The 16,446-nt window shown below is 40.0% G+C and overlaps 1 protein-coding gene across 1 annotated transcript; it reads left to right on the top strand.

Annotated features, from left to right (window-relative positions):
- The first annotated feature begins 11,815 nt into the window (after positions 1-11,815).
- Positions 11,816-16,114, top strand: LOC141486874 (uncharacterized). The gene is made up of 3 exons (XM_074185467.1): positions 11,816-12,591; positions 12,680-12,782; positions 13,212-16,114. The coding sequence occupies exon 3, from the start codon at positions 14,238-14,240 to the stop codon at positions 15,585-15,587; it is 1,350 nt and encodes a 449-aa protein (XP_074041568.1). The 5' UTR covers positions 11,816-12,591; positions 12,680-12,782; positions 13,212-14,237; the 3' UTR covers positions 15,588-16,114.
- The last annotated feature ends 332 nt before the right edge of the window (positions 16,115-16,446 follow it).

Raw genomic sequence — 16,446 nt, 5'->3', positions numbered from 1 at the left:
AGACGTGTGCGTACCTGAGAGGGCTGAAACCATACTAGAGGCTTGCTTGGACGGTGGTGCGAGCAGCGGAAATGTGGTAATGTTCGATCCCAAGATACATGACGAGAAAATTGGACGAGGAATCGCACTGGGGAAGACCCTGTTGCGTGTTGATAAAGTTGTGCCGGTCAGGGTCATGAATGTCGACTACTTTCCCGTGACCTTGAAAAAGGGAACAATGCTGGGGCACTGTTCGTCCATTTCCTCTGTTATACGGAGTGTACGCAGTTCAGTTAGCGAAACCAACAACTTGCCTAAAGAGTTGGAGAAGTTAATTGACATTTCCTCCAAAGACATACCATCAACTCATTGATCTAAATTGAGGGAGTTAGTCAAGAGGTACCAGGAAATCTTCGATATTGGAGAAGGAAAAGGCGGCAGAACGAATATGGTTCAGCATTGAATCGACACTGGGAATGCCCGACCAATCCGGCAATCGGCTAGAAGGTTCCCTCTTGCCAAGAGAGAATAGGCAGCCAAGATAGTCAGCGATATGGGAAAAGAAGGAGTCATCGAACCTTCTGACAGCCCCCAGTCGTGTTGGTGAAGAAGAAGGACGGCTCGACAAGGTTCTGCGTGGATTATCGCCAACTAAATCACGTAACAAAGAAAGACAGATACCCTCTTCCAAGAATCGACAACACTCTAGACACGCTAGCCGGCTCCACAATTTTCTCGACCTTGGATTTGAAGAGTGGATATTGGCAAGTTGAATTGGCCCCAGAAGATCGAGAAAAGACAGCTTTCACCATCGGCTCAGGATTGTGACAGTTCACGGTTATGCCATTCGGGCTTTGTAATGCTCCAGCGACCTTCGAGAGATTGATGAGGACGGTTCTCAAAGGGCTCTCATGGAAGACGTGTCTAGTGTATCTCAACGATATAATCGTGGTCAGAAAATCGTTCGACGATCACCTGAAAAATCTGGAGGAGGTGTTCATGCGTCTGAGGAGTTCTGGATTGAAACTGAGTCCCAAGAAATGCCATCTGTTCCAGAAAGAAGTCCGTTACCTTGTCCACGTTGTCTCTGGGGAAGGAGTGGCGGTAGACGAACAAAAGATCAAAGCAGTTAAAGATTGGCCCATTCCAAAAGACATACATCAGCTTCGGAGCTTCCTTGGTTTATGCACCTACTACCGCAGATATGTGCTGGGGTTTGCCAACATCACCAAACCATTGACCCGCCTCACAGAAGGGCAGATCCAGTTCCAGTGGTCTGAGGAATGCCAAGACTCATTTAAGTAGTTGGAAAGAGCTTTGATCAACGCTCCTGTTTTGAGCTAACCCCTACCTGACGGAAAGTTCATTTTGGATACGGACAGCAACGTGGGACTTGGAGCAGTCCTTTCTCAAATCCAGGATGGACAGGAGAAAGTTATTGGCTACTTCAGCAAAACGCTCAGTAAACCAGAGCGTAATTACTGTGTCACCAGGCGGGAGCTGTTGGCCGTATTCAAAGGTGTAGAGCATTTCTACAAATACGTGTATGGAAGACGATTTCTGTTGGGAACGGACCATGCAGCTCTCAAATGGCTTCTGCAGTTCAAAAACCCCGAGGGCCAAGTAGCGCGCTGGATTGAGAGATTACAAGAATTTGACTTCGAAATAGAACATCGAGCTGGGACTAGCCATAAAAACGCAGATGCCCTATCACGGAGACCATGCCCCGATGACTGCTCACATTGTCGACGAGCAGAGGAGAAGGAAGCAGCTATTTGTAGAACTACAGCTGTAGACGACAACTGGGAGGATGATAAGATCAAGGAAGACCAAGAGAAAGACCCAGATCTTGGTTTAGTCATCGGATGGAAGAAAAGTAATCGAAGACCATCGTGGCAGGAGGTAGCAGGTTATTCGCCAGTGGTCAAGTCCTACTGGGCACAATGGAACTCCCTTACTTTGGAAAACGGGGTTCTGAAGCGGGTGTTGGAGTCTGAAGACGGTGCAGAAGAAAGGCACCAGACAGTGGTACCCAGGAGCAGACGACGGGAGGTGCTCAAAGAAATCCATGATGGAGTCACTGGAGGACATCTGGGAGTAACGAAGACCCTCCAGAAAGTAAGACAACGGTTTTACTGGGTTAATTGTCAAGCCGACGTCAAGGACTGGTGCAGAAAGTATGCTGTATGCGCTGCCAGTAACGGACCTAGGATACGACCGAAAGCTCCAATGCGACAGTATAACGTGGGTAGTCCTTTCGAGAGAATCGCCATCGATATCGCCGGCCCGTTCCCGGAGTCCCACCATGGGAACAAACACATCCTGGTAGCCATGGACTACATCAGCAAGTGGGCAGAAGCCTATTCCCTGCCGAACCAGGAAGCCTCCACCGTCGCTGACGTCCTGGTAAAGGAATGGATATGTCGATTAGGTGTCCCATTGGAGCTGCATTCGGACCCGGGCAGAAATTTTGAGTCCAACCTGTTCCAAGAAATATGTTAACTGTTGGACATTCGAAAGACCAGAACCACAGCCTTACATCCACAGTCCGATGGAATGGTGGAACGAATGAATAAGACTATTAACCGCCACCTGTCCAAGGTAGTCTCTGACCATCAAAGAGACTGGGACGAATACCTCCACCTGTTCCTGCTGGCTTATCGTTCGGCAGTGCATGAGTCAACCGGCCAAACCCCTGCCAGTATTATAATGGGACGAGAGCTGCGGCTTCCTTGCGACCTAAAATTTGGGACACCTCCAGAACAAGACACTGCGGGGGAAGACTATGTCAGCAAGCTTCGGCAGAGAATGGACGACATTCATGAACGAGTCCGTCTGAACATCCGGAGTGCCAGCGATAGGATGAAGGAGGCGTATGACATCAAGGCGAATGCTGGAGAATTCGAAACTGGTGACTTAGTTTGGCTGTACAACCCTAAGCGACGCCGTGGTTTATCACCGAAGATCATGAAAAAAATTAATGACCTCGTCTACCGAATCCATAAGCCACCTCGAGGAAAGCCTAGGGTCGTCCATTTCAATAGACTGGCTCCTTATGCTGGAAATCACGACCAAGTTCGCGCCCTCAGACCACCAGAGGATGAAATGACGTTCCAACAATTCATGGCCTTATACTCGAACGGACAGAAGGTCGTACATGGGGTAACTCGAGAAGAGCCACGAGACCTTTTCAAGGTTCCAGTTGATTACGCACTTGCTCAGTTGCGTGGCAGAGGATCTCAAAATGTCCAAGGGTATCGCTGTGGTATTCAACAAGAAGTTCGGTCAGCTTCAAACATTACGAGAACAGAATCCAAAAGTCGGAGGAGTGCTACAGTTGAAGAAGGGTCAGAGAAACATCTTCTACTTGGTGACCAAAAAGCATTCTCGAGACAAACCGTCCTATGAAGATGTCTGGAGAAGTCTTACCAGACTGAAGGAGACGATGTTCGATCAGAATCTCGTGGAGTTGGCAATCCCGAAATTAGCCTCTGGGCTCGACAGGCTGGACTTGAGGATTGTGAGAAGCATGTTGGAAACGATCTTCAGATCCAGCGGCATCCAGATTTTGGTGTATGGTAACCATCTTCCACGACCGGGCATAAAGACTGTGGAGTGTTACTTCCATCGAACTTCACAGTGCAAATATGGAGAGTTCTGCAGGTATCGACACACGCCAAGGATGACATTTCGGGGCGAAACGTCTTTAAGAAGGAGGCAATGTAATGAATCTGAAGCCGGCCCTGACCGATGTCCCAGTCAGCAAACGCATGTCTGATCGCGAAACAGCGAGAAAGGTATGGATGGGTCCCGAAATCCGCAGAGAAATCCGGAACGTTCGTTGACGATATAAAAAAGGTCGCTCTCCGTCCCGAGGGGTAGTCTGTACCAAGAAAGCGAATCGAGCGGTTAACAAACGGTGAAGATAAATTAAGCGTTAGTTACTGAGTGGTGTAAATAAATTAGTTGTGATAGTGAAGTATTGTTAAAATAAATTTGATTAAGACAGTTAATTCTTTAATTCGTTACAATTCCACATTTTCGTGAAGCCTTTATGCGTGATACGTTGCCAACTTGTGGTCCTTGGCAACGAGAATGTGCTTTTGTAAATTTGGATTCTAAATTAAATACAGGCACTCATTGGGTGGATTACATTGAAAATATTAATGCTGTACAATATTTCGATAGCTTTGTTAATCTCAAACCTCCAATGGAATTGATACGATATTTTGGAAAAGTTGCAACGATTACATAAAACAATGATCGGTATCAAAATTTTTATCAAAGTAATTGTGGACATGTGTGCCTACAGTTTCTACTATATAATATCTACAAAAATTATGGGGCTTTTTGTTGATAAAACTCACTCAAAAAAGTTCATTAGTTGTTATTATTGTGAAAATAAATGATATTTTCATTCAAAATTTTGTTGTTTCAATCATTATTGAAGGAAATGTCGTATTGACATTATATCAGTCACGTCTATGATATTAACGCTAACGAGTTGTTCTTCCACGCTTTCCATCGTCGCCGCTTTCCGCCCATTCGATTGGATTCCGATTCCGAATACAGTTTAGCATTGCTCAGTTTCCATTCCTACAACACTATACCAAACATTGAAGAAGGTACAAAATTGTATTATTACGAAAACGGTGACACGAATAAATGATAAAGTATCGATATTCCTTCTGGATCTTACGAAATTGATGAAATCGGAAATTTGATAAGCAAATATATTGTACCTTAAACGTATAAGGATTGATTTCCAACCTGCAAATAGTTTGGCTCGCATTTTAGGGTTTTTATCCACTCTTCTCAAACCTAACTTATATTACGTATCCGATCTACCTGTAGATATCATTAAAGTACGTACCATACACATAGATAGCAACATTACGTTTGGAGCATTCCACAACGACACACCGTCTCATATGATATACGAATTTGCTGTAGATGTCGATCCAGGATACGCAATTGACGAAATGCCTAATCATCTCATATACCTACCTATTGCACATAGAGACGAAATGAACAATATTACGCTGCGAGTGCTCGACCAACATTGCAGGCTCATTGATTTTCGTAACGAAGAGATAATAATTCGTTTGAAATTGAAACGAAAGTATGGTACTGACTATCTATAAGAAAAACTCATCACCATACGCTTCGCCAGTCTTCACCAAAACTTTCAATAGTCGACAACTATTAACAACAGAAAATAAATTATTTCTGAAATCTCTGGGTTATCATGTCATACAATCAAGTGTTCAACATTTTTCGAAAACCGCAAAACGATGAGTCCATACAAAAGGTAGAGTGGCGGACCTACTACCCTTTACGTCAAATCTTTTCGCAACAATGACGTCATTGAAATCAACATCAATCAATCGGATGCCTATGATGCCTTGTACGATAGCTTGCTATTCATCAGCGGAAAAGTTGAGAGGGCCAAGGAAGATGGTCATGTGACCTTCGTGAACAATGCTGGTGGTTTCACGTTTAAATATGCTACCTATGAGCAGAACGGTAAAGAATTGGAAGCTGTTCATGAAGTTGGAATTGTTAGTACTGTCAGAGGCTACTTCACCTACACCGAAGAAAATATCAAACACTTGGCAATCTCAGGATGGACATACCCCAAGAGCTTCGGAATCATTCAAACTACATCTTCAACGTTCAATTTACCTATCAAGCATTCCTTGAATATTTTCAATGATTATCAATGTGTTTCCTATGGTAAATACACCATCCGATTAGTACGAAACTACTGGTACAGTAGCATCAAAGGCCGAAGTTAGGCTGGAAATTGAAAATATCGAACTGAAAGTTGAACGAATCTTCCCTCATGATCAAATCAAATTGCAACTTTTAAAAGCTATCCAAGCAGACACTCCTATTCTCATACCGTTCAGAAAATGAGAACTCCATTTGCTGCCTGCTCTCACACAAGGTGCAGAAAATGAAATATGGGCCGTCAAGACTTCCTCTTTTCTCGAAAGCCCTCGATATGTGAATGTATGTTTCCAAAGAGATCGTGATTACACCAAAGTCAACAATGATCCAACCCAATTCAACCATATAAATATCACCAATATAACATTGACTCTGAACGGTGAAAATTACTCCAAAGAAAATATGCATCTGAATTTTGAGGAAATGAATTGTTTGCAAGCATATTTCAACTACGCACAATTCGGTCCCAGCTACAAAAAGATCAATCGACATAATCCTCTCATCAACACCGCCGACTGTATTCAAAAAACTCTCTTCGTCATCGATTCTTCCAGAAGGGATGAAAGCATCAAAAGTTCCAGTGTTGATGTAAAACTTGAAATCGAAGCATCTGAGGGATTTTCACAAAATACACGAGCCTATTGCATAATTGTGCACCACACTGTCATCGAGCACCTCCCACTCAGCGAAATCATCAAAAAGTGGAACTGAAATTCAAATAACACTCCCTTTCCCACACCTCAATCAAAAATATCAAAACTTCAAAATTAGTTGTAAGGAGTGATAGTACTGTACAAGTTGTCATCATGAGAGTTGCATTCGTAGATATTCAGGGATTTATTTTAAATGGACTGTTCATCCCTAAAGAACTCACCATAGAAATTGGGTTTAAACGGAAGTTTTAGGGTTCTTCAAAATATACCATACTGAATGAAAATTAAGTATACAGTATAAGTCAAAAAGTCTTGGAGAAATAAAGTTGCTTTTTCTTCAGTAGGACACCCTATGTATCATTATGTATCATTATATTCTGATCGAAATTCTGAATAACATTGATCCAGCATATCATTTCATATCATTTCCTGAATTCAACCGTTTTCGACATATCGAATTTTGAAAATTACTTTCAACCACACTAAAATTTATTGAAGAATAAACACAAAATGATGGATTCTCATTATGAAAGTCACACTAGGTGGAGTATGTGGGAACAGTCAGACACCGAAACAGGTAAAACTGAATAAAAATTCTTCGACCCTGAAAACCCCCAGACACCAATTTTGAATAGAATTGGAACATAATCACAAAACTTGTCCGCCATAATGGAGCCGCCATTTCGTTTTGTTTTTTTTTCTAACAAAAATTTCATAATGCATTTTCATCGGAGTCATCTACACCTACCAAATTTCAAATCAATCGGGTAATTAAAAGTGTTCCAAATTTAACTTGCAAGATTTGATAACAGACACATAGTCGGATACCGATATAGGTGAAACCAAATAAAAGCTTGTGAAAATAAAAACTTTCACAAGTTGTTTCATCGAGTTATCAATTAGTAATTGTCCTTTTTCAGGCAACATCACATTGCCTGGTCTGAACCCAAAATCACTAAGTAACAAATTTTTGTGCAGCATACATTTCGACCCACGACACAAACGGTTGTCATTTGATGCCGTCCCAGACAAAATAACTCACAAGATGAATCTGAAGATGATATGTGTGTGTTGTTTAAATTTTTTGGCTTTGGGAGAACCAATTAGCCAGACTGTTTTAATAAAAAACTATTGGAAAGTAATATTGAATAGTAGCTCAAACATAGGTTTTTTTTTCGTCGTTTTTTGCTTTTGAATTTTCATTTCTATTTGTTTTTGTATTTTTTTCTTTTATTTTCTTTTCTTTTTCGTTTTTGCATTTTTATTTCATTTTTTTGTCTTTTTTCTTTTTAAATAAGTGTTTTTTCTTGATTTGTTTTATATTTTTCTTTTCCTTACATTTTTTGTTAATATTTTTTTTTCTTATTTTTATTATTTTATATAGATTTTTTTATCAATGCGTTTGTACATAATATGATTCAATTTCTGTTTAAATTTGAATATATTGTTAGTAGTACTATAACTTTATTTACAATCAATCATTCATACTTTAATTTTGCATCTTATTAGATGATTGTATAATAATTTGTATATATTTCTGTTGTTTGAAGTTAACATACAATTTAAGTTTATCGGAAACAAGATATTATGAAATTTCGATTCAGAGTAAAGGGTATTTATACTAGGGATATGGTGCGAACACTCTAACATGATGTGATTGAGATCGCCATAACGTCCACATGAGCATCTGTTAATTCAATTTTGAATTTGTAAGCTGGGCAGATAGCGTGATTTGATCTTGAACGGTTTATTATATTTATGTATTTTCTGTCGCTCTGTTGTTCAAACCATCTATTTCCAATAATCTTTGGAAAGAGTTGTTTGAAATTTCGGCCTGTCTGAGATTCATTGAATTGATTTTGCCAAATTTCATTCAAATCTTTCTAGTTTTGTCATAAGAAGACGATCTGGTGAAACTTTCTACCAACAAATTCGTTTTCTTTTTCTGCCAGTATCGATGAGTGAGTGTGAAAATTGTAAGTTGATGAGGTTTGGGAATCAAATTTGAAGATTTTTCTTTGATTCTTGTCACAAATTTGCTACTGAGCAGTTGTCTTCATGAGTCTAATGGTGGTTCCTTAGCTTCGGCTTCCATAACTGATATTGGCGTTGACGGGAGATACCCCAGACATATTCTCAGACATTTATTTTTTATTACTTCCAATTTCTTCAAGTGAGTATCTGCAGAACTTCCATAAAAAATACTTCCGTAGTCTAATATTGAAAGTATGCATGCTCTATAAAATATTAGGGCGATATTTGGATCTGCACCCCATTTTGTTCCACAAAAGGCTCTAAGGATATTGATACCTTTTTCTGCCTTCTGTCGAATTTGAGTTATATGGTGTATCCATATCAGAAATTTATCTAGGATAATACCCAAGTATTTGACTGACGGTCGAATTGGTAGGACCCACGGTCCAGATTTTGTATGAGATAAAAATTGTATTCTTTTTCTGGTGAATATGCAAATTTTTGACTTTTTTTCCGCAATCATCAATCCGTTTTTGTCCATCCACTTATTTACATTTTCCATCTGTCTCTCCAAGTTTTCAAGTGACTTTTCAAAAGACAAATTTTGTGTGATATGCAAATGTCATCTGCATATTGTATTATCTGAGAGTCTGTTTCAATACATTTTTCTAAATTTCTTGTATATAATATACACAAGGACTCAGAATGCTTCCTTGGGGTATTCCCAAAGATGTTTTACGAGGAATAGAAATAGTTTCGCCAATTTCCAAAAATATTTGTCTTTCTGAAAACAACATAACAAGAAGGTAACAAATATTTTTTGGGATTTTGGTTTCTACAAGTTTTTCAAAAAGTAATTTCAATTGAACATTATCATAGGAAGGGAAAGTAGCCATGATGAGTCATTTTCTTGGATTCCCAAACCAAGATGGAAATGTAAACCAATTTATAAGATGGATGTGCTTTCTAATCCTGAACGACTAGCGACCAATCTGACAAACTACTCTTTCAGTCTCTGGTAGCGATCAAAGAGCATGCAACCAGATACAAAAACAAGTAAATTAGCGAGTAGAAATACAAGGCGGAAGATGCCTCAATGTTTGCACATAATCTCAAATTTGTTTTTGCATAAGAGAGATGGAGATGGTAGCGAGCTGATCCGTTTCAAAGATAGCAGCGCAAACAGTTCGGTGTTGTCGGATGTAAAATAAAGCGTCGTTTATGGGGGCGATGTGTCTTATGATGCGTTGTCGGTTTTTCGAAATTAAGCGTGGGAAAAATGACATCGTCAACGGCGATGATTAGCAGGGTCTAATATTTCAACGTGCGATCCAACATGTTAGAAGGGCAGTAAGAGCTGTTCAAGTTGGTGCGTAAAAAATTAGGCGTGATAGCGACACGGTTGAATTATAAAAATAATGGTATGATATTAACAATGAAGGAAAACTCTGCTTAAAGAAAAAAACATGACGGCAGGCATTCAGTACAGCGTTAAAGAAAGAAAAACATGGCTACCAACTTTAAAAAAAGGGCTGACATCGAGGTATACATGGTGTATAATCTAAGAAGAAACATGCCAGTTTAACAGGGCTCTATCGTTTTAGCGTGAGATCCAACATGCCAGAAGGACACTGAGCAGCATTTTCGTTAACCAAGTTAACATCATCAAGAGAAGTTAATCAAGATGAATATAACGGAAAAATTCTACAGGGTGCCCCAAAACATATCGTTTGAGAAAAAAAGGAAGGTAACGAGGGTATAATGTTTCAACGAGTGATCCAACATGTCAGACAAACACTGAGCAGCATCTTCTTTAACCAAGTTCACATCATCAGGAGAAGTGGACCAAGAAAATTTTAATTCTGCTTACATATAAACACAGATGACGTGACGTGCAGCACATCAAAAGAAGGAAAATTATTGGGTAGATGGAGAAAAAAGTATATACAGGGTGTGTTTCAATAGATTTTTTTTATTGAAAATACAAATGGTCATACAGTTCTTCATAATATTCATGATAATAATAACAATAATAATAATAATAATAATCGTGTTGACTATAACATTTAAGCTTCTATTATATATCGAGATATGAATGCGCATTCACATGTATCAGGACCGCATTGAGTATTGGGATTCGACCAGGGGCAACTTCTGTAGTTTTCACCATATTTAGTTGTAGACATTCCAGGAGTAGTTATGAAATTCATCAGTATCTTTTTCCGATTGGTTTATCTTTCTATAATCTCCGCATAAATATCATAGGGATCGATGTGCTTATCGATGAAATCAACGATTTTTTCACAAGCGGATGATATATCTGAAGCTGTCGGAAGCATATGTCAGCTCCATGTCAAATCACAAAGGTAATATCGTGTTCAAAAACCATTGGCGCATACGTTCCACTTTTCTTTCAGTACACGAAAATTGTCCAGTAGCATGACATCGATTCACATCTTTTTCAAAGTTTCCAGTTGCATAAGGTGTTCCATCAAATTTACAAACATCAATGATTATAGGATAAACTCCGGAAGTTATACATTCCTGCTGAAAAAATTATGATTTTTGCTCACCACGAACGTAAATGTAGTTGGCAGCATTCAGCAACTTGGATTGAAGTATTTTGTTCAGTTTGAAATAGTCGATATCTCCATCAGAGTACCGGATACCATGGAAATTTCATTCCAGATGAGATGCGGTTTTCTTGTCTAATTATTTAATGCGTCAAACGGTTGTGGAGGCATGAACATGTTATGGCTACATTTAAACCCAAATTCGATAGTGAGTTCTTTAGGGATGAACAGTCCATTTACAATAAATCCCTGAATATCTACGAATGCAACTCTCAGGATGACAACTTGTACAGTACTAACACTCCTCACAACTGTAACGGTCTAAATTTACTTGTAAATATTGTAGATATTGTTCGTTTATTTACTATGGAATCGACAGAATTGTCATTTATTGATGACGAACTTTTCGTCACAGCTAGGGACACATCTGGTTTGTCAGTGTGCCCAACCTACATTTTCAAAGAAGTTGTTACGTTTCAATTTAGCACTAGATCAAACTGCTCTTATGTGACCTTTCAAAAACACTACCTTACCTTTTAAGATCTTTATTCAGAGGATATTAACAATGTAATTCAGTTACAAGTTCATTTTATTCATTTAACCTCATAGTAATGGGAATCTTCCGTTCCATAGAAAACCATACCTGAAATGTATAAGAATAAATGTATGCTCCCTGACTAACTGCTTGACCAGTACTTACGCATTCTCCTATTGCCAATCGACGTTGGAGATCCGAAATTCCTCGCTACGTTGAAATAGTTGTTATTGTTTGTTTCTCAGTTTTCTTCACCTATCATTTTTTTCAGCCGTTGTCTGCCTTATTCCCTATACCTTTCCGAGAATATTTCTTGCATAGATTGTTATTCATCACTTCCAGAAGGTTTACTGACATATTAGAGCCATATCGCCTGAAAAACAATATTAGTTACCTCTGGGTTTCTGAATACTGTTTGATATTTTCGGTAAATAATCTGAATAAAACGAATGCTCTAATATTTGTACTGAAAGGGAAGGATGTGGCGACTTACCTTGTATGTTTCTATTCCATCGCATGAATAAGGATTGGTAAATAGTTGAAAATAGGTTGGAACAATATATTTTGTAAATATTCGTAAACAAGGTTAAGAGACAGCTGTTGGTTGACATCTGCCGAACTTTCGTAGTATCGTTCCGTCGACTTACACCGAACTAGTTCTACAGTTGTTCACGGGTGGAGGATTTATCGGTTACTCAAGTTGTCAAGGGTTGTTTTAGGGTTGCATTGCTTTGAGAAGGAGTTTTGATGGGTTATGGACTTGTTGATATTGTCTCAAGTGGCTGTGGAGGAATTGATAGATGTATGATGTTGTGCACAGCGCCCCCTTGGTGCTTGTAGTGTAGATTGGATGCACTGTGGCAACAACTGGTTAGCTGTCAGATGTGGCAGTCGCTTAGTATTTGGAAGTTAGCCTTCGGTGAGCTTGGTTCGGAGTTCAAAGGGTACCATCAGACTGATTGTAGGATATATTTGGTTGTATTTGTGCCATCCTTCACGGGGATTATTTCTACAAGTCAGGATTGTATAGTGGAAGACTGATTGGTCATTTTGGTGTGGATATTTGCAGTCTGAAACTTAAGCTCTTTTGAGGATTTGTGGTGGTTACCGAACTCGTGCCAGGTGGAAGGATTTCCGAAATTAGGTATGTCTGAATCACTGTCGCATCTCTCATGTGATCTTAGCTATGATATCACTTCTTCAATTCTACAACCTTCGTTTCTCGTCTCTAGATTCATAAGAAACAGAAGGCCCTCAGTCACTCATCAAGTCCCAGTAGGACTTCCGTGCAGAGCACCGCACACGAAGAAACGTATAGAAAACCCCTTGGCCAGGGTAAGAATTTTACCATTAAATGTGTTTTTGATGAGTTTAGTAATTTCTGGTTCCATCGTTATATCTCAAATGAATATTAGTATTGAAGAGAGGTTTCAACACTCATTCAATTTTCTTGATTTTTACGGGTCATATGGTTATACAGGGCACCCAAAAATATACTCTTGTTATCTTGCTACTTTGCTAAATGAAAATATACCAGGGGTATTAATTAGTCAAATAGTCCTATTGAATGGGGGTTGAATCTCACCTTGTTTTTATCTGATTCTGATTGAGAATTTTCTTCCGTAGGGTTTTTCTTCCTGCTTTTTTTTGACTTCGTCAAAGGTTCCTGTTTTCCTTTATTTTCTTTCTGGATCTTATTTGGTGATCCATTACTGGTCCAGCTTGTCGTTCCCTACAGGGTGATCTATCTTGGTGGTGCTACAGGGTGATCCATCTCCGCCGTACTACAGGGTGATCCACCGGTGCTACAGGGTGATCTATCTTGGTGGTGCTACAGGGTGATCCATCTCCGGTGCTACAGGGTGATCCATCTCCGCCATACTACAGGGTAGCCTAACACCATATACCGGGTGGCCCAAAAGGAGCACGCAAGTTATAATTGATTTATTTGAAAATTTGTGCTATACTGAGATATTTAAATAATTGTTTGCCCTTCTGTTTATTGATACCTGTTTGATATAGTGTTTGTTTATCGTTTATTGATTAAGAGTTTGTTTATTGATACCTGATTGACATAGATATTTGTGAAACGGAAATTGAGGTATATTCTTCCTTTCACGATTGCTGATTGACACCGATGCGCCTACGCCTGAGCTCACGCGACGCAAACGAGTTTGTCTTACCATCCGATACTAGTATTTACGATTTCACCTACTCAATTTTCGTGGTAGTTTTACTCGACGTATTGTAGTTTTTTTGAGCGTCGTTACTACCGTAATTTATGGCTGATTGAATTCGTGGTTAGATACACCGCGCTCTTGTATGGACATTTGAACATCGCGTAGTAGTGTGAATATTGCATTGTTGTCTTAGAAGCGTTGTTGGTTAATCCATGTAAGTTAGGATTACTGAATGAATCATATTGGGGATCTTTATCTTTTATTTCCAATATTAATTGGTAAGTTATTGATATTGTGAGTTACTTAGGGTATCTGGAGGATTAAATTTACCTGGCGCCCATTAAGATCTATTTGAAATTTGCTAAGTTGTTTAACCCACTCCCGTCTCCACTGTTTAGCTTAGCCGCGGATACCCATCTGTCTTATTTGTTACCGACAGATGATTTAGTCTCCTCTTGTGGTTTGTGAGGTGACATTTTGGCGCCCAACGTGGGGCCCTTAAAAGAAGGTTTTTTTTTTGCGTTTTGGCTTTAGTAGGTGACTTTTGGAAACGTTGGAAAAATATAAATATTTTTTTTTTTAATTGATACCACTCTAGTAGAATAGCGTTATGGCAAGAAGACTGGTAATAAATCGTCTTGATAAAGACGAACTGACCTATGAATTAGCATATCGGGGCGTAGCAACTGGCACTTGTGAGGAAATGAGACATCGTTTGGTTCAAGTAATGCAGATGGAAAGGTACGGCGAGAGTCTTCGATATCCTTCATATCCATTCACTTTCGAGGAAGATGAGGCTGCAATCAGAGGGAAACTAGATGATATCAGAAGGCTGATTGATGACATAACCGATTCTGGAACGAGTAGCGGGGCAATGAAACTTCAGACCAAGCTAGCACATGTGTTGAATCGTATAGACAATATGGACCCAGATAAGGATAAGGACAAAGAAACCCGGAAATCCGAACTCCTGGGTTTGGCTCTGTCGTTGATGGACGAATTTTCACATAAAGTTGACAGCAGCAAGAGAAGTGATACGAAGCGTGTGCCGGTTGCACTAAATCAATTAGAAAGCAGATTGGGAGCGCAATCATTCCATGCTAACTTAGGAGCAGTTGCTCGATCGTCTCTGACGGAAGATCCAGTCTTTGACCCATGCTCAACCAGTAAAATGATTCCGCCTTATAAATGGAATCTGAAGAAGTTTTCTGGAGATGGTAAAGGAATGTCGGTGACAGCATTTTTCGAGGGAATAGAGGAGTTGAGACTAGCGCGACATGTCCCCAACGCTGTTTTGTTGGACTCAGGTGTGGACCTTTTTGCTGACAAGGCGTATCAATTTTATAAAGATTGTCGGAATCGAGTATCGACCTGGGAAGAACTAGTGGAAGAGTTTCGAGAAGAATATCTCCCTGCCAATCATTCTGACGCATTGTTCGAAGAATTGCAGAAAAGGACTCAACACCACTCAGAAACCATCGGAGTTTATCTTGCAGTGATGTCAAGCTACTTCAGCCGCCTAGGTTGCCCAATGACAGAGGAAGCTAAGCTGAACATAGTTATGAAGAATTTACATCCCTTTTACCAAGACAGATTACGTGAACCCTTACCCACAACCATTTCAGAACTTCGCTCGGTATGTCGAAGAATGGAAGCCAGAAGGGACATAATCAATAGCTACGTAGAACCATCAGCACGTCGTGGCAACGTGATAGAGAAGGATTTGGCTTTCGTAGAGGTCACCAAGGAATTGAATGCCTTAGAGATAGCAACGGCACGAATTCCGTCGAACAATCAGTCGAAGGAGATAGTATGTTTCCGATGCGATCAACCCGGACATCGTGCTATAGGATGTGCTCTACCGAAGCAACTGGAATGCTACAGATGTAAGAGAAAAGGGTATACCGTTCGTAATTGTCCAAACTGCTCCGTGTCGGGAAACGACAAGCGACGCCTTTGAATCGTCGAGGGGAAGGCGCTCGCAAATTGCACTCGGCGACTGCTATTCAACCAATCCTTGATTATATTCTGGATCACGCCGAAAACGATGAGAGACCCTACCTTAAAGTTGAAGTCTTGGGGCGTAGTTTACTGGGGTTATTAGACTCAGGTGCCTCAGCCACTATCTTGGGACACCCAGGTTGGCAAATCGTAAAAGATTTGGTACATTTGAATTCAGCAAAGAGAATTAGTTGCACTGTTGCCAATGGTCAAGTATGTGAAAGTATAGGAGAATGTGAAGTGCCATTTTGTTTAAGAGGCAAGCTGAAATTAATTCGAGTTTTAGTGGTTCCTGATGTCCCTCATCACTTAATTTTGGGAACGAATTTCTGGAGAGCAATGGGAGTGGTTCCGAATCTGAGGCACAACGAGTGGAAATTTTCTGAGGAAATTTGCTATCTGAACGCATTGGACCATCTTCGAGGACAAACAGTTTTATCACCATTGGAAGAGGCTCGGCTAAACGCTGTAGTAGAGAAGAACAAGGAGCTCATGGGGAATAATTTAGGCTGTACGAATCTAACTGAACATGTCATCGTGACCAACTCACCACCCATCAAGCAGCGTTATTATCCAGTGTCGCCTATTATTCAACAACATATTGATCGAGAACTAACAGAGATGTTGAAGAACGATATTATCGAGAAGTCGAATAGTGGCTGGTCGTCACCGGTTCTTCTCGTTAAGAAGAAAGATGGGAGCTACCGCTTTTGCGTTGATTACAGAAAACTAAATTCGGTAACGGAACGAGACAGCTACCCTCTCCCATATGTTTCCCACACGCTCGATAAATTGAAAAATGCACATTATTTATCCTC

Source organism: Leptinotarsa decemlineata, unplaced genomic scaffold (assembly GCF_025532065.1).
Source record: "Leptinotarsa decemlineata unplaced genomic scaffold, Ldec_3_MD MMD2_tig00026375_RagTag_RagTag, whole genome shotgun sequence".
Classification (NCBI taxonomy): domain Eukaryota; kingdom Metazoa; phylum Arthropoda; class Insecta; order Coleoptera; family Chrysomelidae; genus Leptinotarsa; species Leptinotarsa decemlineata.
The sequence above is the reverse complement of the archived record's forward strand: the minus strand, read 5'-3'. Positions and strand labels throughout refer to the sequence as shown.

Excerpts from the sequence above, each read along its gene's own strand:
- LOC141486874 (XM_074185467.1), top strand. The coding sequence starts at position 14,238 with ATGGCAAGAAGACTGGTAATAAATCGTCTTGATAAAGACGAACTGACC.